This window comes from Gopherus flavomarginatus, chromosome 5 (assembly GCF_025201925.1).
Source record: "Gopherus flavomarginatus isolate rGopFla2 chromosome 5, rGopFla2.mat.asm, whole genome shotgun sequence".
NCBI classification, from domain to species: domain Eukaryota; kingdom Metazoa; phylum Chordata; order Testudines; family Testudinidae; genus Gopherus; species Gopherus flavomarginatus.
This window is the reverse complement of record NC_066621.1, coordinates 67,577,987-67,600,707: the sequence shown is the minus strand read 5'-3', so window position 1 is coordinate 67,600,707 and position 22,721 is coordinate 67,577,987. Positions and strand designations below refer to the sequence as shown.

At 36.9% G+C, this 22,721-nt stretch overlaps 1 protein-coding gene across 9 annotated transcripts in view; it reads left to right on the top strand.

Moving 5' to 3' along the window:
- DNAJC24 (DnaJ heat shock protein family (Hsp40) member C24) overlaps positions 1-22,721 on the top strand; it is an 87,323-nt gene that overhangs the window by 2,877 nt on the left and 61,725 nt on the right. For all 9 annotated transcript variants that reach the window (XM_050955190.1, XM_050955183.1, XM_050955189.1 and 6 more), the window contains one exon: positions 249-391. In XM_050955190.1, the coding sequence (XP_050811147.1) occupies positions 284-391 (108 nt within the window). In that variant the 5' untranslated portion in view covers positions 249-283. The remainder of the gene's footprint in view (positions 1-248; positions 392-22,721) is intronic.

The following is a 22,721-nucleotide window of genomic DNA, read 5'->3' as shown; positions in this document are numbered from 1 at the left end:
AATCAATCAGCCACAGGCAAATCTGCCTCTTTGATTTTAAGTAATAAATCCTATTTGGCTGCATATGTTAAACACTTATCTGCATTGTGGCATGTGACCTCTTGCTGCCATTGTTAAGATGGGATTGAGGGGTGGAGTCACATTCTCCCATGGTCCCATATTTTGTCATGTTTCAAGTCGTTCACACATAATCCTTTTAAATGCACTCTAACTTATCATTACACTTTCTTATTTATTGTGTTAAGCAGATCTCGAAAGAAGCCACTTCCTAGTTAGTCACATAATGGCCTTTAAACACATACCACAAAAAGACTGGTATAGAATTCTGGGTGCAGAACCATCAGAAAACCTGACTGAACTGAAACAGAAATATCAGAAGCTGGTATTATTAGTAAGTATATTTTACTTATTTAAATAATGCGAAAATAAAGTAACTACTGTTTTCAATTGATAAATTCTGTATAAATAGAACCAAGTGTAATGAACGTTATAATTTTGTATGTGAGTGTAGGTAGCTCTTTAAACTATCAAGTGAAGCTCCAGAGCATGTGATTTTCTTATGCTGGATGAATAAGAGGTATTCTTATTTAATACGGATTAATTCTGGCAAGTTTCTTTTTTTTTTTTTTTTTTTAAAGTACTCCTAGTTACTTTATTCTCGGAAGCAAATTTCATTTGCTACTGCTATTGTCTCATTGTTTCCTTGAACTCCTTTGTCTGTATCCATCTATTGTCTCTTGTCTTATACAAGAGACAGCAGGGACCATCTTTTTGTTCTTTGTTTGTACAGAGCCTAGCACGATGGGGTATTACTATGTTAATACAAATAATTAATTTGCAGTCCTTCCAAATCACTTTCACTGGATATGGAAGTGTACTGTAAATGATGTGGTTCCACTACTTATTGAGTGAATACACAGTTTCAGAAACCTGTATACCCAATGTTCATTACATAGCCCAGTTATGGTTTTCCAAACCTTCCAATGGCATGATTGGCTCGGGTAGGAGATAGAGCCACACACAGACACCCTAGCCATTTCTGTCCACAAAGAAGTGGTAAGAGTATAGTAGAGTAGCAGAACCAACTCCCACTCAGAAGCTACAGTGGCAAGTGAAGAGCAATTCCTCCTTCTGCCTACACTGAAATTTCTTGCCAAGTTATGAGGTTAGGGTAAAGTTTTGTTATCTGCATAAGAATACAACATTTAACTTCATGTTATTTTAAGAATTGTTGAATATTATATATACTGTTCTGAAATCAGGAGTTTATAAAGCAGCCAGTGGTTCAGATACCAGTTGCAGTTATTACCAAAATTCTGTAATTGTAATAGCTCTAATGGCAAATGGTCACTAGCATCAGGCATTATAGAAGATGCAATTGTTGTTTTGTAAATAATCTTGCTATGAATATTTTCTGGAAAGTGGCAGATGTCGCAGTCCATGCTTTCTTTTTGTCATCTTCAAATAATACCTGCTGTTTTCTTTGCTTTTTTGCCATATGCTATTTCCCTTATAATTGCACATAGGTAATATTAGCATTCTGAATGATCATACAGATGTAAACTTTGTAGGTTAAAGTTAAAGGTCATGCCATATGTCATTGGAGTGGTGATATTTCTCTACATTTGTAGTATGTAGTGTGAAAGGTCAGGTCTGACCTTAATTTCAGAGTAATAGAAAGGCGAGCAAACATGGCTATATGGGAGACTTGCTACAATTGACTCACAAGGGTATACTCACTTAAAAGAACTGATTAATTTCTAAAATATAACTTTTCCCCCTAACTATAACTTAATTCAAGAAGCAGAATTATTTCATAACTAGACAATGAAATTGTACTTAGATACTCATGTTGCAGTCAGTATTTTTGAATGACTAAAATGATTTATTATAATTTTGATTATTTTTCCTTTATTAAGTTTTATTTTTGGAGTTTTAGAGTATGAAAATGTGTTTAACTGAAACATGTCATTACACAATTTCTGGATAATAAAACATACAGTATTACAATCTCCAGATATTCAATAATCTGTGAGATTGGCTTAAAATCATGAATGTTTTAAAATAATAAATGTTTTGTTTGCCTTCTGGATTTTGAATGTTGTAGGCTCAGAATTTCAAGCTTTCCCCTGTAACCATGAAGACTAGAATCTTGCTTAAAAAAATGCTGAGATTCTCACAGTCACATGACTTCAGGAGCTGGGGATTTAAGAAAAAACATCAAACGTGAGATTTTGAAACCTGATACAACTTGTACTGTTCTGGCTGCTGGTGTACGGAAGGCTCTTATCTGTACTTTTATAAACTTCAGATGCAAATAAAATCTAGTTTTTTGTGACAGAGAGAGGCATCCAGAAAAGCTGCAAAAAAGTGTTAATATGAGCATATGTGCTCTCTCCGTCACAGTTCCACATAGCACCTCCTTGGCAGACATTTAATTCAAGTCCACTCTAAAACATCCTCTCTGCATAGAAGACTTGCAGAGAGTAAACTCTGCAAGTACGGTGAGAGCAGGGTTCAGAAACTGTGCTCTGTTAGCTAGCTATGTGGAAAAGGCAGCCTGAATTTAGTCTGTAGTCCGTTGATATTCAGGACACGTTTAGATTTGAAATATTGTGATAACTACATTTTTTCATAGACTGATGCATTTTAGTTTGAATAATATAAAATCATAAATGCATTTAGAGGGTTTGGGTTGTACTGCTATTTATCAGGTAACCCACTCAGTTATTTGCACTATGTGGAAAGGCACTGCTCATTATATATTGGTTATGACTATGTGATAGATTAAAAGTAGGAAGATAAAACTAGAATAACAGAAATAAATTCAGTAAGTGAAATTTTACACCTTTTTTTCCTGTTACTATAATTTTCAATTCCTTTTTGGTCCAGTATTTCAGGGTCAAAAATGAGTTGCCAGGTTGTTTTCAAATTTGCTTGCAGCTATTCTGTATGTGAAAATTGCTGTTTACAGAGAATAAACCCAGCAAATGTATAAGCTTTGATAAGCTGAAAATTAGGTTTCTCTTCCTGTTGATGCTGATCCTGATGATATTATAGGATACCTTTCTGCTGGAAGGGAATTATGTTCAGGAAAATTATATGCTGCTGTTACAAAGTGTGCCCTAATCTTAAAGAAAATCCAGGTAATTTGAGCAAGGAGTGTGTAGGAAGCTCTTCTTCTTAATGTGGAAAGGGTATAAAATGTGTCACTAAACACTCATGTGGGCACTGAGATTCTCTTTGGATCATAAGTAGTTATATATAGATTAGTGTTAAGATAGCTATATAATACATTCAGAAAGTATAGAAGGGACTACAGAGAGCGTTATACATGGGAATGAAGAAAATTACCATACTGGCAACAATGGAAGAGGGCAGTAGTAGATCTTGTACAATTCTTTAGTTAAATTATTAAGTACAGTCTTCTTCATTTCAATAAGAAATATCAGTTAAAGATAGCTTTGTATGGGAAAAATATTTATAATCTAGAATCCAGAAAAGTGTTTTATGGCTGTATATGTTAGTAATATGGTACTGTAGGAATATGTTTGTATTTGGGGCATTTTTTCCATGTGATGTTCAATGTGCCTGTCAAACCTCCCCTCTTTGGACCTTATGTGGTGCTCCTGTCTCATACAGAGTTTAAAGAAAACTATACTGGGGGAGGGTGGTTGAAAAGGACCCAATACCATGAAGTACTTGGAAAACAATCTGTTTGTTTTTCTAACTAGTTTTTGAAGTGATCATCAAATTGTAGGGTTTTTTTTCTTTCAGAAGTAAAAAGTTAATCAAAATAGAAAGAGATATGGCCTTTTGTCTACATGGGCTCCAGTCCCTTAGTTATGCATGTGTCTCACAGTGCACATGTGAGCAATTCCATTGAGGTCAATGGGGCTATTCATATGCATAAAGTTGTGTACATGTATAACTGCTCTCAGATTGGTGTCTCAACATTTTGTTTTATAGTTACAAAATAATTTCAAAGCCCTGTGTATATCTGCTATAAAAGCCTTTGTTGATGTTGAGTTAAATTTGAGAATTTGCACCCTAAGGGTTAGAAAATTCTTAGCTCCTACGCATACCCATTACGTAAATAATCATTAAATCTGCTTCTATTGCATGTGAAAAAACAAACCAACAAACAAACAAAACTTTGGGTATCCTTCCTTCCGTTATGGGGCCTCATACATGTTGGAGAATTTTGGTATTCAAAGGATGAATCATGCTATTCTGACAGCAGAGAATGTATTTTGTAACATAATAAAAATAATGACCTAGTTTCATCCTTGTGTATTGATTTCAGTCAAGATTCACCAATTACAGCAGTGAAGTTTGAACTGTTAAGTTTAACACAAAGAAATATCTTTTTAAGTATGTGGATATTTTTACCTTGATATGGCTTTGCATGTGATTTCTCTGCAATGTATATGGTCCTAATGAAGTGGACTTTTAATACTGTTCAACTCATGTCATGCCTAGTAGTAGTAGTTATTTAATATACAGATTGACACCTGAGACAAACCAGTAGGATTCTGTTGTGCTATGTGCTATACAATGACACAGAATGCCAAGTTTGTGCAAAAGCTCTGCCTTGCTCTGAAGGAATTGGGAATGAAGATTAAAAGTCCTATCTCAGTATCAATGTGCCTATGGAACTCCCTTGTTTAAATGAGTTGGTAGATAGGTATCTATTAAAGGAAGGGGCACTATGAACCGCCTCCCCAGAGCATTTGGGAATTATGCTACATCTTAGTGCTTATTACATTTGTGACAATGTGTCACCTTTTTGTTTCAACACTGAATACTAAAAATACTGAAAAAAGTGAATAACACAAACAAGTGGAGAAGAGGAAACTCCATCCAACTCTTATACAATCCACACATTAGAAAAATGAAGTCCATCATAAAGGCAAAGTAAGCAAGCAAGGAAACTAATTTACTGAATTTCATACAAATTGCTTATGATTACTGGTATATATTTTTGTTTGCAGTTTACTTTTTATGGTCATCAGTGTCTAATACTTTCATTATTGTTCTGTATCTTTAAAGTTCAGGTTTAAGAACAGGGTGGGAGATGGGCAGCTGAAATCTGAGATGCAAATGCACAACCAGCCCTCCTCACTCAGTATTGTCTGCTAACATGGGATCTAGAGATGTCTCTTCTGAACTTTCTGTAGACTTATAGATTCATAGACTCTAGGACTGGAAGGGACCTCAAGAGGTCGTCGAGGCCAGTCCCCTGCCCTCATGGCAGGACCAAATACTGTCCAGACCATCCCTGATAGACATTTATCTAACCTACTCTTAAATATCTCCAGAGATGGAGATTCCACAACCTCCCTAGGCAATTTATTCCAGTGTTTAACTACCCTGACAGTTAGCAATTTTTTCCTAATGTCCAACCTAAATTTCCCTTGCTGCAGTTTAAGCCCATTCCTTCTTGTTCTATCATTAGAGGCTAAGGTGAACAAGTTTTCTCCCTCCTCCTGATGACCCCCTTTTAGATACCTGGAAACTGCTATCATGTCCCCTCTCAGTCTTCTCTTTGCCAACCTAAACAAACCCAATTCTTTCAGCCTTCCTTCATAGGTCATGTTCTCAAGACCTTTAATCATTCTTGTTGCTCTTCTCTAGACCCTCTCCAATTTCTCCACATCTTTCTTGAAATGAGGTGCCCAGAACTGGACACAATACTCCAGTTGAAGCCTAACCAGCGCAGAGTAGAGCGGAAGAATGACTTCTCGTGTCTTGTTTACAACACACCTGTTAATGCATCCCAGAATCACGTTTGCTTTTTTTGCAACAGTATCACACTGTTGACTCATATTTAGCTTGTGGTCCACTATGACCCCTAGATCTCTTTCTGCCATGCTCCTTCCTAGACCGTCTCTTCCCATTCTGTATGTGTGAAACTGATTGTTTCTTCCTAAGTGGAGCACTTTGCATTTATCTTTATTGAACTTCATCCTGTTTACCTCAGACCATTTCTCCAATTTGTCCAGATCATTTTGAATTTTGACCCTGTCCTCCAAAGTAGTTGCAATCCCTCCCAGTTTGGTATTGTCCGCAAACTTAATAAGCGTACTTTCTATGCCAACATCTAAATCGTTGATGAAGATATTGAACAGAGCCGGTCCCAAAACAGACCCCTGTGGAACCCCACTTGTTATACCTTTTCAGCAGGATTGGGAGCCATTAATAACTACTCTCTGAGTACGGTTATCCAGCCAGTTATGTACCCGCCTTATAGTAGCCCCATCTAAATTGTATTTGCCTAGTTTATCAATAAGGATATCATGTGAGACCGTATCAAATGCCTTACTAAAGTCTAGGTATACCACATCCACCGCTTCTCGCTTATCCACAGGGCTCGTTGTCCTATCAAAGAAAGCTATCAGATTGGTTTGACACGATTTGTTCTTTACAAATCCATGCTGGCTATTCCCTATCACCTTACCACCTTCCAAATGTTTGCAGATGATTTCTTTAATTACTTGCTCCATTATCTTCCCTGGCACAGAAGTTAAACTAACTGTTCTGTAGTTTCCTGGGTTGTTTTTATTTCCCTTCTTATAGATGGGCACTATATTTGCCCTTTTCCAGTCTTCTGGAATCTCTCCCGTCTCCCATGACTTTCCAAAGATAATAGCTAGAGGCTCAGATACCTCCTCTATTAACTCCTTGAGTATTCTAGGATGCATTTCATCAGGCCCTTGTGACTTGCAGGCTTCTAACTTTTCTAAGTGATTTTTCACTTGCTCTTTTTTAACTTGTTATATAATAGTATATATATTAATAGTAACAAAGAAAATGTTTTTAAAAATAGAATCTCTTGTGAAATTCTAAAAGATGTACTAGAGGATTGAAAAGTTTTTTAGCTTCATGGAAGAGGTTTCATACTTATAAATATGTTCACTGTTTCTTGATAAAATTTAAAAATAAAGAAGATTCCTTAGTTTTCTAGTTCCTAAAGGATGAATCCATGTTATGTGAAATATTAGGTCACTGGTTCAAATGCAGCCAAGTGTAGTAGTGAATTTAGTTGTAACCTTGCAGGAAAAAGATCTGAATATCAGCATATACAGATCAATTAAGACATCTTGGTGTACAACAGTGGTTAAAAATGCAGATAGGGTGCTGGGAAGCATTAAAGAAGGAAATATAGGATAATGTGGTTGCATGGTTTTACTTTGAATTGTATGCGTTACCTCATTTCAAACAGGAGATGGCTGAAATAGATAAGGGGTAGAGCAGGGCATGATGAGGGGCAGAGCGAAGGAGACTAAAAAGACTGTGAGGCCAAAATTTTCAAATTAAGTAAGTGGCCTGATTTATTCAGAGGTTCCAACAACCCATAGCCTATAGGAGCTCTGGCTTCTCAGCACTGGTGAAAATTAGGGTAGCTATTTTAGTGCCTAACTTTGACATTTTAAGCTTTGGATTATTTACTCAGACAGTAGTAGCTCTGACTGTAGAACATAAGCTATTCAGATCAACAATAAAGTACATAAGAGAATCCACCTGACAATAAGGTATTTTTAGAAAGCACTGAATTTGCAAACTTCTTACTATAGTTAATGTGAACCTGGCTTTACTTATGTTGAATCTGTAACAATAAATATTTTAAACATGGTGCATCTTTTGATGGGTCTAGTTTAATTGATCACTATAGACAGGGATCTTTTGTTCTGTAATGACGCTGTTAGCTATGTGCTAAATTTTTTTCAGTACAAATACAAACTCTGCTTATATATTAATTTTCCTGCTAACCAAGAAAACTGGTAAAATCTTTAGTATGATGCGCTAGCATCTTTTCAAGTGTAGCATGGAGAGGATTTGTTTGTTTGAATTTAAATGAAGAAATACCTAGTCATCCTTGTCCTCTATTTAAAACAAGTCATAAAATAACTGAAATCAAATAGCAGTATATTTTGCCCTCCCTTCTTCAATACACTGATCACTGATCAGAAAAAAATCTTACAAATCTAATCCAAATCTCCTCACTCTGTACATATTCTCTTTTCCTATCCCCAACTAACCCCAAGAGTTTCTCACTTTTCAGTGTACCCAGAAGGTCAACAAACGAGCTAATTTGGACTCGTTTGATGGGGAATTTAATTCTGTAGTTGACAGTCCTTCTTGTAGAACTCCCCATCAGCAGCTCCTGCCATTATGGCAAGAAAGTCCATCTTGAGTATCTCTGCTGATCTTAATTAGTATAGCAGTCTCTCAGATTAGGTCTTGAGCCCTTTAGGATTTTGCAGGTCAAAAGTAACACCTTAAACACTACCCAAAAGCCAATAGGCAGCCAGTAATAATCACTTTTAAAAATTCCACAATTGGTCGTTATCACCATGAAATGATCATCAACCAACTTGGCAAGTGCAATGTCTGTACTCCTTCTGATTCTGACCTGTGGTGGAAAGGGCCAGGGAAGCTGAGGGCATTCAGGTTCTCTGAGAGATGTCTCCTCACAATTCTTTGTTATTTTGCTGTAAAATATAAGATTAGATAGCAATTAATAAGGCTTTGCGAGGAGAGGCTGAATGCATGCTTCTTTTAAAGTAATTAGCACCTTATGCTTTTCAAAGAAGGCCAATGTCCCCGTGGTGGTTGTTACTGCTTGATCTCTAGGTAGTGTTGCATAAGAGGTTGTGGAAGTGTTGGGAGACCTTTGAAACACGATCTTGATCAGTAAGAATCTAGGATTAGTCTGCTCCAGTTATTGCTCTGCTTTAACAGATGGAAGATAGCTCTTCATCTGCATCTGTGGCAAGTCATCCATAAATCATAGAGATCTATTAGGATTAAGCCTGAGGAGAAAGTAACTGGGGGCCACACCATCAACAGCTGATGACAAAAAATCCTTAGTAAATACTTCTAAACCACCAGAGGATTCTGTTAGTAATACAATATTCTCCCTCAGAGTCACCTGGAAAACCTAAGTTTCCATTCACCTCAAGAGCAGACTGTCAAAACCCGTTCCTTACTGCATCAAAGAAGGTGGACACTCAACTCGAATCCCATAAGGCAATGACATAAGTGTAAAATCCAACCCTGCAATCTCTGATCTGAACAGAAACATTAGATCCAGTTTGTGGCTGGCTTTAAATTGAGACTTCAAATACAGTTACCTTTGATCATCTCATGGTTGTCATGGTGGCCATGCAATCCTGATACAATTTAGAAGGTTCATCATTTATATGGATGATGGTCGCCAAGTTCTACCAGCATAATAAAGGAGATTTTAACTCTCAGCAGTAATCATGGTAGCACACTTTTTATTAACTCTATTTGCAAGAGTGAGGCCATTATATGCTGTTACATAGTGGGGTGCAATCTGGATCAGGAAGGGGTTGTCACCAGCTGCCCTGTAACCCTTGGTACCTCACACCCTGGTCTGCCTACAACAGCCTACCAGCATTCAGGTCACACACTGAGGTCTGTGTATAGCTGTAGGTCTGGTCCAGCAGCTCTGACGCCAGCAGCACATCAGTCACACTCTGGCTTCCAGTAGCTTTGTTTACTACTTGCAGGGTGTCTCCAACACACTCCTAGTCATGCAGGTTCTCGAAAAGGTGTTCTGCACTGTCCAGCCCTCTTTTGAACAGTTTATAGGACCAATCAACCCTTAATATCTAAACCAGGGGTTCTCAAACTGGTGGTCGGGATTCCTCAGGGGGTTGTGAGGTTATTACATGGAAGGTCGCAAGTTGTCAGCCTCTACCCCAAATGCCACTTTGCCTCCAGCATTTATAATGGTGTTAAATATATAAAAAAAGTGTTTTTAATTTATAAGGGGGATCGCACTAGGGGGCTTGCTATGTGAAAGGGGTCACCAGTACAAATGTTCAAAAGCTACTTATCTAAAGAGTCAGTATTCAACAGATTGCTAATTTAATTGGAGTTACTAAACTGTTCAGTTTAAACACAGCACTGGATTGTTTTGGATTAAAAAATAAAACAAGTTTATTAACAAGCAAATAAAAGTGAAAACACATCTAAAAGTCTAAAATTAATTTAGTAAGTTTTGGTTCAAGGCTTTGTTTAAGATGACCTTTCTTACCCACAGTCTTCCAATAAAATGGTGACTGACCCTTTGTCAGGGTCTCTCCCAGAATCCCACAGGTGCTGGTGCCTTTGTCTTAGGTGAAAGAGAGAGAGAGATCATTTGGCAGTTTCTGTCCTTTTCTTTTATAGTCCAATGAACCCTTGAAGTGGATTCATCTGAAGATTACTCCTCAAAGCAAAGTTTATTCAAACAATAAAGGAAGCAACATGGAATCTGGTGATGAAGGAGTCTTGAAGCTCTTTCTTTCCACCTTGTTTGCTGAAATGCCAATTTGTTTTGTCTCCTGCTATTTCTTCCTCCTGCTCGCTGAAGGACTCTGTCTTCTACTTTATGTTAATTGAGATAAACATTCCTTTGTTTCGGATAGACCTTTTTAACAATCTTTGTGGAGGCAGGGGGGTGTGATTATAAGCGTATGCTATAACATCACACGGGGACTTCATAACTTTGCATATATAGTTTGCAATATACATTTCAAAATGATATTACTGACGAAAAAGTTATTAGTTTTCAAATGATACCTCAGAAGATTATTACAATAGTGTGTCAGGCATGAATATAGGAGTGCTTTCAGTCACACATGCATTTCCTAAAAATGTTTTATTTTGAATGCCTAAGCTGTTGGGATGGAACATGTACGTTCCTACATTCAACTCAGTGGCATTTCTCTGTATGTAATGTGGTAACATCTGAAAATCATGTTTGTCAGAATGCCTTGGGCTTATTCTGATCTCTGTTCCTCCAACAAGGTAACTTGTACACTTGTCGTCTTGTGGATTTTACACCTATGTATCATTACAGATTACTTGTCTTTTGTTAATATGTATTTTTTAGTGTTTTTAAAATAATAATCAGTCAGCATTCTCAGCTGTCACTTTGAGATTTTTTGTTTTTATGGCTCCCAGTCAGTAGATGTTCCATATTCCTACCAGTGATAGAGAAATGAGAGAGAAAGTCTTGAGTAAAAATTTAAAATGTACCTAAATCCATTTTCAGATGTGACTTGGACATGTAAGTCATTCTGGAAAACAGGAGATAGTCCCAATGATTAAAATTTTCAAAAGCGGGTAAGTGATTTAGAAGCCTAATATGTCTCCCTGAATGCTAACCTGCTCAAATAAAGTAATTTTGGGGATGGGAGCCAGGAATTCTTGGGTTCTTTACTAGATCTCCTTCTGATTTACTACATGTTCTTGGACAATTCCATTTACTGTTCTTTACTTCAGTTTTTCCATCTCTGAAATGAGGCTAGCAGTTGACCTTCTTACCTTACAGGGATGTTCTAGGGAATCCTTGGTTGACATTTGTGGAGCGCAGCACAAAATAAACACAGAGGTTAGAGGAGGAAGTCATTTATCTGAAAAGGGAAATTATGTCTCTACTTTTCTTGTATTCAAAAGATAGAAATAATTTTTGTGCTGATTGAACAAGGCTTTTGATTTGGTGCCAGAATTACTTCAGAATTCTTTCATTTGTTAAGATTACTGTTTACAGTAGAGTGTCATGTTGTCTCAAATTTGCATCCTTTAGAGCACTTTGTAGCCCACTGGTTTTTGGTGACTTGACAACAGTAATAAGTCACCCTGCAAGCAAATGCTTCTTTGCACAGAAGCTGGAATGTCAGCTAAGGGCTGTATCCAGTGTGATATCTAGCGGATCAGACCTAGTGTTTCCTACTCAGTGTCTTTTATTCAGTCCTACTGCTGCACCTTTTTCAATTTATTAATTAAAAGAGATTAAATGTTTCATTATCTGGTAATCTGTTGGCTCAGATAAACCTTTTCTGACTGGAACTCTTTTAAACTTAATTCACTGGCATTTAAAAAAAACACACTAAGATGGGAAGGGACCTATCTATGCCAGCTCCAAAAACAAGGTTACAGTGCCCAGTTTTGGGCACCACACTTGAAGAAAGATATGGACAGATTGGATCAAATCTAGGGGAGAACAACAGAAATAAGAGCTTTAGAAAAAATGACCTATGTGGAAAGATTGAAAGAATTGGGCATGTTTAGTCCAGAAGGCAATATGTAAGTTGTCATAAAGAGATCAAGCAGGGGTACGACAAGGTAATCAGTTTACAGTAATTCACAGCAAGGGAGATTTAGATTAGGTATTAGGAAAATTTTTCTTACTCTACAAGGATTGTTAAATACTGGAACAGATTACCTAAGGAGGTTGAGGGTGGTTTTAAGAACAGGCTATACAAAAGGATGTATACTTAATCCTGCCTCTGTGTGGGAAGATGGACCAATTGAGCTCTTGAGGTCCCTTCCAGCTCTGTGTTTCATACAGATGTATGACATACAAAAGTTTAGCTCAGGTTGGCACCAGTAGCTTTCTTGCCTTGAATGCAGGGCTGGTAATGTTCAGGAGCTTGCTCTCTTAATGGTATCTGAGATAAAAACACAAGGTCAAGGTAAGTGTGCCGGTTGATTTACAGTTCTACATGCGTTCACGTACCTTGTCTTCTGTCATAGGACTTCTATTTTGTATTTGTTCTGACTGTGCAACATCAAAGGAAATAGTAAAGTGAAGATCACAAAAGGCACTCATGTAAACTAAAACATCCATTTGACCATGTGTAGTCCCATTAAGTTGAAAAGCATTGGTTATGCTTGCGCTTGTTGGATTGGGCCCTGTGTTTTATAAAAACGGATATACTGTTAACTGTGGCAGGAATCTCAGTGAAGCTCATTCGCTGCTAATTTCAACAGAAAATGTTTGAAGAAAATAGTAAATTTTGTATTTGTAAATAGAATCATAGGACTGGAAGGGACCTCGAGAGGTCATCTAGTCCACTACCCTGCACTCATGACAGGACTAAGTATTATCTAGACCATCCCTGACAGGTGTTTGTCTAACTTGCTCTTAAAAATCTCCAGTGATAGAGAGTCCACAATCTCTCCCTAGGCAATTTATCCCATTGCTTAACCACCCTGACAGGAAGTATTTCCTAATGTCCAACCTAAACCACCCTTGCTGCAATTTAAGCCCATTGCTTCTTGTACTATCCTCAGGGGTTAAGAAGAATGATTTTTCTCCCTCCCCCTTGTAACAACCTTTTATGTACTTGGAAACTGTTATCATGTCTTCTTTTCCAGACTAAACAAACCCAGTTTTTTCAATCTTCCCTCATAGATCATGTTTTCTAGGCCTTTAGTCATTTTTGTTGATCTTCTCTGAACTTTCTCCAATTTGTCCACATCCTTCCTGAAATGTGGTGCCCAGAACTGGATACAATACTCCAGCTGAGGCCTAATCATCTGGAGTAGAGTGGAAGAATTATTTCTCGTGTCTTGCTTACAACACTCCTGCTAATACATCCCAGAATGATGTTTGCTTGTTTTGCAACAGTTGCATTGTTGACTCATATTTAGCTTGTGGTCCACTATGACCCCCAGATCCCTTTCCGCAGTACTCCTTCCTTGGTAGTCATTTCCCAAATACAACTGCACTGGATTGGATGGGGTGCTGGAAAACTCAAGTATAGAAGAAGGGGAAACATGGGCGGTTTGGTTAAATCTTGTACTCAACCTACAGTGGTGTAGTTTGCATTTTCAGTGAAAAAATAAATTCTTCACTATCCTGGTTTGTTATGAAATTAAAGTGGAGAGCTAATTGGATTCTAGTGTAAGGGGTAAAATACAGATAAAATTTGTAACTGTGTTCACAGCAGAGTTCTGGTCATGAGGAAGATGTACTGTTTTTACTTTTTTTTTCCCCTCCAAGAAAAAAAAACCCTCAGTGTAAAATAGCATTTAACAAAATATTATGGTTTTTTTTTTTTTTTTTTAATTCCTAGTTCATGTGCTAGGACAATGACTATAAAAATAAATACATTAATGGGTAAGCCCTTTTTCTTTTTAATAAGTCTAATTTTTTTTCCAAAATTTGTCAGTACAGACGCTCCCCAGATTATGCAAACCCGCAGTTCTGGAAAAAGTTCCGTAAGCTCATTCGCGCTCGCTCTCTCGCTCTTTTTATTTTTTTGCGTAATTGTCGGGTATATGTCTTCTCCTTGCGCAAGACGTTCTGGAATGGAACGCTTGCATAAGTTGGGGAGCATCTGTATCGGAGAGTCACCAGCCAGTCATGTTTTATTAATGCATAGCTAGCAGTAAACACCAATTTGTGTAGTTAGTTAGTTAGTTAGTTGTGTGGTGAGCGTTTGCCTGGAGTTGTATATAAGAAGAGCTCTAAAGATACAGATCTAGCCATGCCTTTTTATTTTATCATGACTGATATTCAAATAAAACATATTTCTTAAATTAAAAATTACAGAACAATGTATAGAGTGGGATAACTGTTTCCTATAGGCAGAGAATGAGTAAATCTTAATGAAAACTTTTTTGTTGTCTGTGTGTTCTGTCCTTTAACATCGCTTCACCATAAAGACCCTGAATCATAGCACATTGTTATTAGAAAATATTTCTGCTATGGTAGTGCCCATCAGCCCAGGTCAGGATTCTGGACCTCATTGTGCTGAGTGCTGCATAAATACAGAAAAGAGACCATTCCTGCAATTTAAAGACACAAATAGAGAAAGGGTAGATGATTTGGACATGACATACAAACAAACGAATATAGGAAAGAAGTGGCCCTGCTTTAACAGAAGTAAATATAGTTTGTTTGTTTAATTGGGATTAGCAGAAGGGAGGAAGGAATCAGAAGAGAAGTGGAAGAGGAGTAAATACAGCTGATTGCCTATCTAGCCAGGCTCAGCAGGCTAGGTTTTGTTGGCATCATTGCAAACATGAGTCTTAAAAAGGGATTTGAAGAAGAAGAAGTGTCTTCAGATATTTTCAGTTAATGTTTCCTGTGCATTAGGGGCAGCATGGGAGAAAGCATGAAGATACTGTTGGGAACTAAAGGCTGAGAATGCTGGTAGAGGGAAGGCAAGAGTCGGTGTCAAAATAAATAAAATCAGCTAGGTAAGGTGGGACTAATTTACAAAAGGCTTTAAAGGTAAAGACAAGATGCTTATATTTGGTGCAGAGGTGAGAGGAAAGCAAGCAGAGGCACTCAAATAGAAGGTTGATGTAGTTAGAGTGATGAGCCAAGATGATGATGATGATGATCTTGCTTTTATCCAACCCTATGTGGGTAGATCTTTCTCTGGAGATCTTAAATCCACTCCTCAAGGCAGTAGAGGACTTAGATGCCATTAGGAATTCTGTAACCCCCAGGGAATGAATAGACTGTTTTCAGAGTACTTCCACCCCCTGTCAATCCAGGGAACTCAAAAAGGTTCAGGACCCAGAATCTGATTCTCTTTGTGGAAGTGAATATGGTTCAAGTTTCAGAGCACTTTGTCACAAAATTAATAATATTAAAAACATTAAGAAGCAAAGACAGTTTTTATTTTCTGTGGCAGAAGCAAGGCATTAGCTTGGGATCAGATGGTTTTTAAATATTCCCTACGTCAACCACCTGAGAATTTGAATTGCATTTACTGTCTTTGTACTGCAAAGGCTAGTATACAAACAGAGTAAGAGAACTTAAAAAACCAAAAAAATTTGGACCATGATCCAGAAAATGTACTTATATTTCATGTGCTTGAGTAGTCCTGTTGGAGTTCATTTATAGAGTTAAGCATTTTTATTAGCACTGCAAATGAAATATTTTGATTTTTGAGTTTAGCTTGGTGATTTAGTTATTTCCGTGATCACTTCATGTATGCGTGAAAGAGTATATGATCATGCTGGTCTATTTTAAGTAAAACATCTGTGAGGAAAAATATTAAACCAAAGCATTATTTTTAAAAAAATCAGAAATTGACTTTTTTTTATGCTGTAAGAGTGGCTCTGTGTTTCATAAGTGATAGTGTTGAGAAAATGTCCAATGTTCTAGTAAGCATTAGGTGGCAGTAGTGTGCTGTATTTGGCAGCACTTTGTCATTTGGTTATATTTTTTAAGCTTTCATAGTCTTATTGTGGTGTCACAAACTAGATTATAAACAGTCAAGGGAAAATATGATAATATACTGGTTTAGTCATAGTTTTGTTATGAGAATTGTGTGAAACTGTAGGGGCAGTTATTGTTTGGGCCTCTCTGGCATGCTTAAGATGTAGTCAGAATGCTGTTGTTACAGCAGAGTATTAATGATTTTATATTTTCCTGTTATACAGAATAAAACAGTAATTTACAATAATGTGAACTAAAAATATTCTGAGTAGGTGTGTGCCAGAGAGATCCTGAGAAACTTGTTCAGTGTGTAATTTACAAGGTAGTAACTTCAGTAAATTTTATCCTCTCCCTTGGGCCCAAATGCTAAATTCCCTTTTGTATTTGGAGATGTGTAAAATCATATTATTAGAGATCCAGAAAAGGTGACATTGTCCTGTTAATTAGAAGTGTGTCGTACTTTGGGTTGATTTCCTTACCATTAGCAAAAGTGTAATTATGACTTATATACAGTTTAGTTTTTTATTTAGTTTTATTTTACATCTAGAATAAAGTATTTTGTTCCCCACTTTTTCGTGTTTCTCGAATGTCAGGATTTAGCTCAGAATATTGGAAACATTTTGCTACTTGACCTTTTATTGTCATATAGTTTTCAAATATATAGTGCTGTCTTAACCTTGTGTGAGGATATGTTGCTGTCTTATGTTTTTGTCCTCCTTTATCATCTAGGGAAAATGAGTGCATTTTCTAAGTTCAGGGGAATATTGGTGGAACAAGGTAGATATAATTAACCTTTCATCATAGTGATTTTAGTGTTGCTTCGAATCTTGGACAGGTACAGTTAACTTGTGACCTTTTGATTTTTTTTTTCATCATTGTGCATCTCAGGTAAAGGGGCTCAGGGAATTCAAAGCTGGTGCAGTAGTGTCATTAATTTGGCAGAATGATCAATTAATAGAAGAAGAGCATGAAAGCGTTGACAGAACAAGCTACCTAATTAGTACCTGATGAACCATGTAGGCTACAGAGTGCAGTGTGTCGCTTCAGGGTAGTTGCAGTATAAGATCTTTGCATTCAAATCATTAAGTAGCCAAAGAGCAGTACTTCAGTTTGATTTCAGCTGGTTAAGGAAATCCTATAAAGTGCTGAGTGAATTCATTTCCCACTGAAGTAAAGGAAGCTGAGGACACTCAGTACTTTATGCGAGAAACTCAAAGTACTGTAATGCAAGGCATTGGGCTTATCATTTGTACAAATCTTTTTTTTTTAAACATTTGTCTACACATTGTACAGTTAAAGTGATTCTAATTTTTGAAAATGAATTGCAGTTTTCTTTTTAGCTGTGTTGAAGAACTAAGCTAGAGAGAGAAGAGTTGGAAATATTAGTTCAGTAAAATTTTCTGCAGATACAGGTAATATCAAAGGGATAACAAATGTCCACTTACCCCAGATTTTTGAAGTCATTGCAAACTGAGGGTGTTTAGCACCGTGCAGGGTTGAGCTTCCACACTAACAGGCTTTGTCTATATGTCTTAGTGGGTTTTTTATAGAGGTCATTTACTGGGTCATTTAAATGCACTTTAAACTTACAAGTCTTGCACAATAACTGTGTAACACTAGAAGAATTGCTTTGTGTTGCTGTTTAACCAACTATATTTCCATTCATATACATAAGTATATCTATAACACAATTCACCCTATTGAAAGACAATTGTACCTCCTCCAGTGACACGCAGAGAACCTGTCAATGTTAAAAACAAGAACTCTTCAATATGTATTTACTTATTCTTTTAACTTAAGCTTTTCCATTTTATTTAAAACACAGTAGTTTTTCTTTAGAATAATTTTAACTGTTATGTTATAATTTATTTCTTTTTTTAATTTTTTGTAAGCCTGACCTAATTTAATGAGTCCATGTTGAGCACTCGGAAAATGACTACTTTCCCCCAGTGCCACATGGTGAGTGCATAGGTCTAGTTTTCACCTTATTTTCTTTTAATACTTTTTGTGGGACAATGAACAAAAATAACTAAAGTATTTTTAAAGAGACAAGGTGGGTGAGATAGTATATTTTACTGGACCAACTTTGTTTTTAACAGTTAACCAAAATTACACAGTCCATGTAAATTAAAAGTATAGTTACATAACTCTCAAAATATGAAGGCTCTCATTTAAGTTAATGGCAGTATTCCTGTCGATGAGAGGAGAATGAGGCCATAAAACAGCAAAGGTTAATCTGTGAAGATTAATGATTTACAGTGTGAATGTGGACTCCTGGTGTCTGCAGACCATGACTAAGATTTCCAAAGAGGTCCGCATTTCCATTTGAAAATTTTTAGAGGTCCACAAATAAAAAAAGGTTGAAAATCACTGATGTAGAATCTTAGCCGCGCCCATCACCATAGTAGGTGAGCACCTCCATTTAGCCTGTTTTATTGTAGCCTGAATATTCTGTGCCATAGTTTGCATGGAAATTACTTTTATATGGTGATAATGAAAGATAAGCAATCAAATAATAATGTAAATTTCTATTAGATACTATCATAGGAATGCCCAGTTCAACCTGTTTTAAATTGTGTTTGTGCGGGTATTTATGTGCTGTATATTAAATTTACTTGCCCTGCTAAAATGAAACTATTTTTAGTCACATTTTAAAAATAGATTTATGATGTAATTATATGGTCCCTGGAGGTGCACATAATTGAATGATATGGTGCCTTTTTGTATTTCCATCTAGCAAGGGAACTGCTTAGCTTTATTTTGTGGTCCTCTGTCTGCTGGACTGGATACCTTATGAGGCACTGTGTAATTCAGTTATAAATACCTTTAGGAGACTTATAATTAAATAGCACATAGATTTTATTTTCCCTTCTTTGTATATTTTTACGGCAAAACTTAATAATCTGCATCTTAAATTATTAAATTAAACATTATTGCTACATTTAAAAAAAAGACAGGATTTTAGTATCTTGGACAACTTTAAAGGGAATATCTATTAGGCTACTAGACTGATAGGGGGACAATTCATGTTTTGGTGTTAACTGTTAATTGGTCATGAGATTTGGAGCCTGGACCATATACACTTAGAATTGACTGGTGCATCAGTGAAGACATCTTTTGAAATCCTAGATCCATTGAAGTCAATAGTTTTGCCATTGACTTGATTAGAGGCAGGATTTCTCCCCCAGCTTTGATGATGTTAGTCTTGTATGTTGATGATCATTATGCAAGAGATTTCCACACAGGCACCTCTGGATCTTAGTGCTACAGAAAGTGTCAAAACTCTTCTTCTGAATTTATCTTTGGGAGAGGAAAAGATATAAGGCCTGATGCAAACCCCTTTTGAAGTAAATATCCATTTACTTCGGTGGGTATTGGATCAGACTCATAAAGCCTTACATCTTTTGGTTGCTGGTTTGAATCCAGGCCGGGCTGGTGGTGACTTAATTGTTACCATACAATGGCTGTTTAGCCAATGTGAAACAAATCTTCTCTCAGTTCATTTCCCAGTGGACAAGTGTCCACATCACAGAAGGCACCCCTAAAGTTTTCATTAATTGGTCCCTTTGTTGGCAGTTGTGGCAGAAAGGCTAGGACTGAATGACAACAGACACTCCAGGTCAAGGGTGAGGTATCTTGGCAGAGCCTTGTGGGGACACACTTAACTTTCACTGCATATGCTGTAACCATTGTGTGGAAAATATATATTTCCAGGACTGTCAGTCTGGTACTAAATTCATTCTGATTTAAAAAAAAAACAAAAAACGGGGGGGAGCGGAGGACTGTAACCACTAATAGATCACTTTTAAATGCTGTGGTGTATGGTAATTCGAACAGCAAAAGTCAGACTAAAGTACTTTGTACTTATTCTTCAATATCCTTTTATGCTTGATTCTTGTACCCTGTTTACGCTGAATACTATTAATCTGAAATTTATTTTTTGTAAAATGTGTGATTAGAAATTAAACAGAATTATACCAGTCTACCTTTCTTTTAAAATTAGAAAAAAATGTTATTGAGGTTATAGCAGCTGTCTCATAATATGTCTTGAAAGGCTAAGATGATCTCTGCATGCTACAGGCAGGTTAGCATGAGCCTGCCAATACTTTTCTCTAATTGGGGCCTCTTACAACTTTTCTTTCATGTCCTATTACCTATCTTAGCCTACAGATAATGTCATTTGTAGCTGTTAGCTAGTGGAGAGTATACAAAGTCTGCTTCCCTGAAAACATTTTCAAACATAATGCGACTGAAATTTAGACACTATAAATGTAGCTTGCATTTTTATCTGTTTTTTTTGTTAAGAAGACCTGCAGTACTATTTTATTTGTAGTTATTTGTGAACTTGTCTATAGTACCATATTTTTATTTTATTTGTATGACTGTAGTGCCTAGGAGCCCTAGTCATGGACCAAGACCCCATTCTGCTACCTTAGTTGTGTCACTATAGTCGCTGTCGGGTTATAGTAATGATATATTACAATTTTTATACCAAAATACAGATCAAGGAAAATGATAAAGGGAATGAAGTGTTGACCAAAGAAAACATGCTTAGCATGAGATAATTGTTCTAACTCTGAACGTTTAACAGTGACTTGATATTGTGGGGCTTTATGTTAAGCATTGTGTTTCTGTGTTTTATATAACTCAGGTGTTTTGATTATGTGACATCTTTGTGCCAATATGAGGAAGTGCCATTATCAGAAATATATTATGAAATTTATTAAGAGTACTTTAATATTTGCAACTGGGAATATGATTACTGAATATATTATAAACTAAAATTTATATAATAAAACTGTATTTTAATAGGAAAAGTTTTACTGGAGTTGATGAAATATTCATGATAGCATATGTGAATTTAAAATTCTAGATCTATAGTGCCTTCGTCAATTTAAGGCATTAATTACATTTTTTTAATAGACATTTTTCTCCAGGACCTCTCAAAACTCCCCAGCAATTGCAAAAATGGAACTGGTTGCTTTTTTTCACACATATAAAGATGGGTGACCATATTTTACTCAACCCTATTGGCTTCTGTTGTGATATCTTCTTGAAAATAGGCCACTGTAGGCAGGGAAGGACATGTCTGTCTCTTGGTTTAATCCAAATTTATTTTCACTGGATTGTAATAAACATGAAAGAATGCGAGTAGAACCCAAACACTAAATAGGGGTATTTGTTTTGTTTGTTTGTTTGTTTTTTAAAGTTAGCATTGACCTAAGTACTCCCATTCCAAATAATCTTCTCTCACACATCGTGCCCTGGGATGTTTGGCTTCCCCTCTGTTCCTGCTGCTTCCAACTCTTCCCTTCTCCTCTTCCCACTCTTTCTCCTCTTTGGAAAAGCAATGCATCTGACTTTTCTCTTGTGCCCTTTCATGTTGTGATCATCTACTGTCCAGCCAGCTCGTGGCTTTCTCTCTTCCTTTCTTTAGTCTCCCATGCTCATCTGTGGTGACTTTCACTTCTGTGTTGATGACCCATCCACTTCCTTTGCTGCACATTTCCTCACCCTCACCTCTTCATTTGACCACCAGCCCTGAATTCTTCATATAGAGATGGTAGTTGAATTTGTGTTTATGAATTAGATTACCCAGAGATAATTTGTAGAGGACGAAATGAAGGTGACCAAGAACAGAGCCCTGTGCAACCTCCACAGAAAGTTGCTGCGAGGTGGGTGGGAGGGGGATGAGGAGAATCTCCGAAGAGCATTGAAGTAATGATTAGGCACGTAGAAGGAGAACCAGGAGAGAGCATGGTTGGTGGTGCTGACAGGTCAAAAAGGATGAGGATGGACTTGTTATGAGCTTTGGCTAGGAAGAGGTCATTAGAGACTTTGATGAGAGAGGTTACAGTGAAGTGCAAGGCTGGGAAGACCAGATTGGAGGGAGTCTAGGAGGGAATTATGGGAGAACTGCAGAAGGCAATTGTAAATTGAACATTTAGTGAGTTTAGAGATGAAAGGGAGAAGGAAGGAGGCTGATGGTTGGAGAGGCAAGTGGTGTTAAGCGTGGGGGGTTTTAAGATGGGAAAAACTAAAAAAAAAAACTTGACAACAGTTAGGCTACTGGTGTGCTGAGACCACTGCCTGTCATGCTGATCAGTATTGTCCCTTTGTTTCCTTGTACTTCTCCATCTGTCTATATCCATCTGTTACTTTTTGTTTTGTACTTAAATTGGAAGCTCTTTGGAACAGGGATGTCTTTTTGTTCTGTTTGAACTGTGGCTAGTACAATGGGGTCCCAGTCCATAAGTAGGACTTCTAGGCACTATGGTAATCAAATATGGAGTGCTCCTAAAATCGCACCTCCACTTGCCGTGTATAAAATAAATAAAGTGCTGCAGGATTACAAATGTTGTTTTTTATTGGATTTCCTTTTGTGTACTCTTACCTGGCGGAAAATCCCAGTGATAATTAACATAACACCTCTACAAAGGGGTGATTTGACCCTAGCTATCATTCGGTATATAGTTTTGCAGAAATGACAGATATTTAGAGATGTTTGAGTTAATTTTAGGAGTGTATTAATGTCATGAACCCTAAAATTTTAATAAAAGTTACGAAGGCCCTTTACTGCAGAAAGAATGAAACTGAAATAGCTAAATAATCAAACACCCGTCTCAAGCACAGATATACTCTCTCTACTCCTGGGGGGAATTCTGCACCAAAAAATGAAAAAAATTATGCATAGGATTTTAAAATTTTACACATTTTATTTGTCAAAATAACATACACT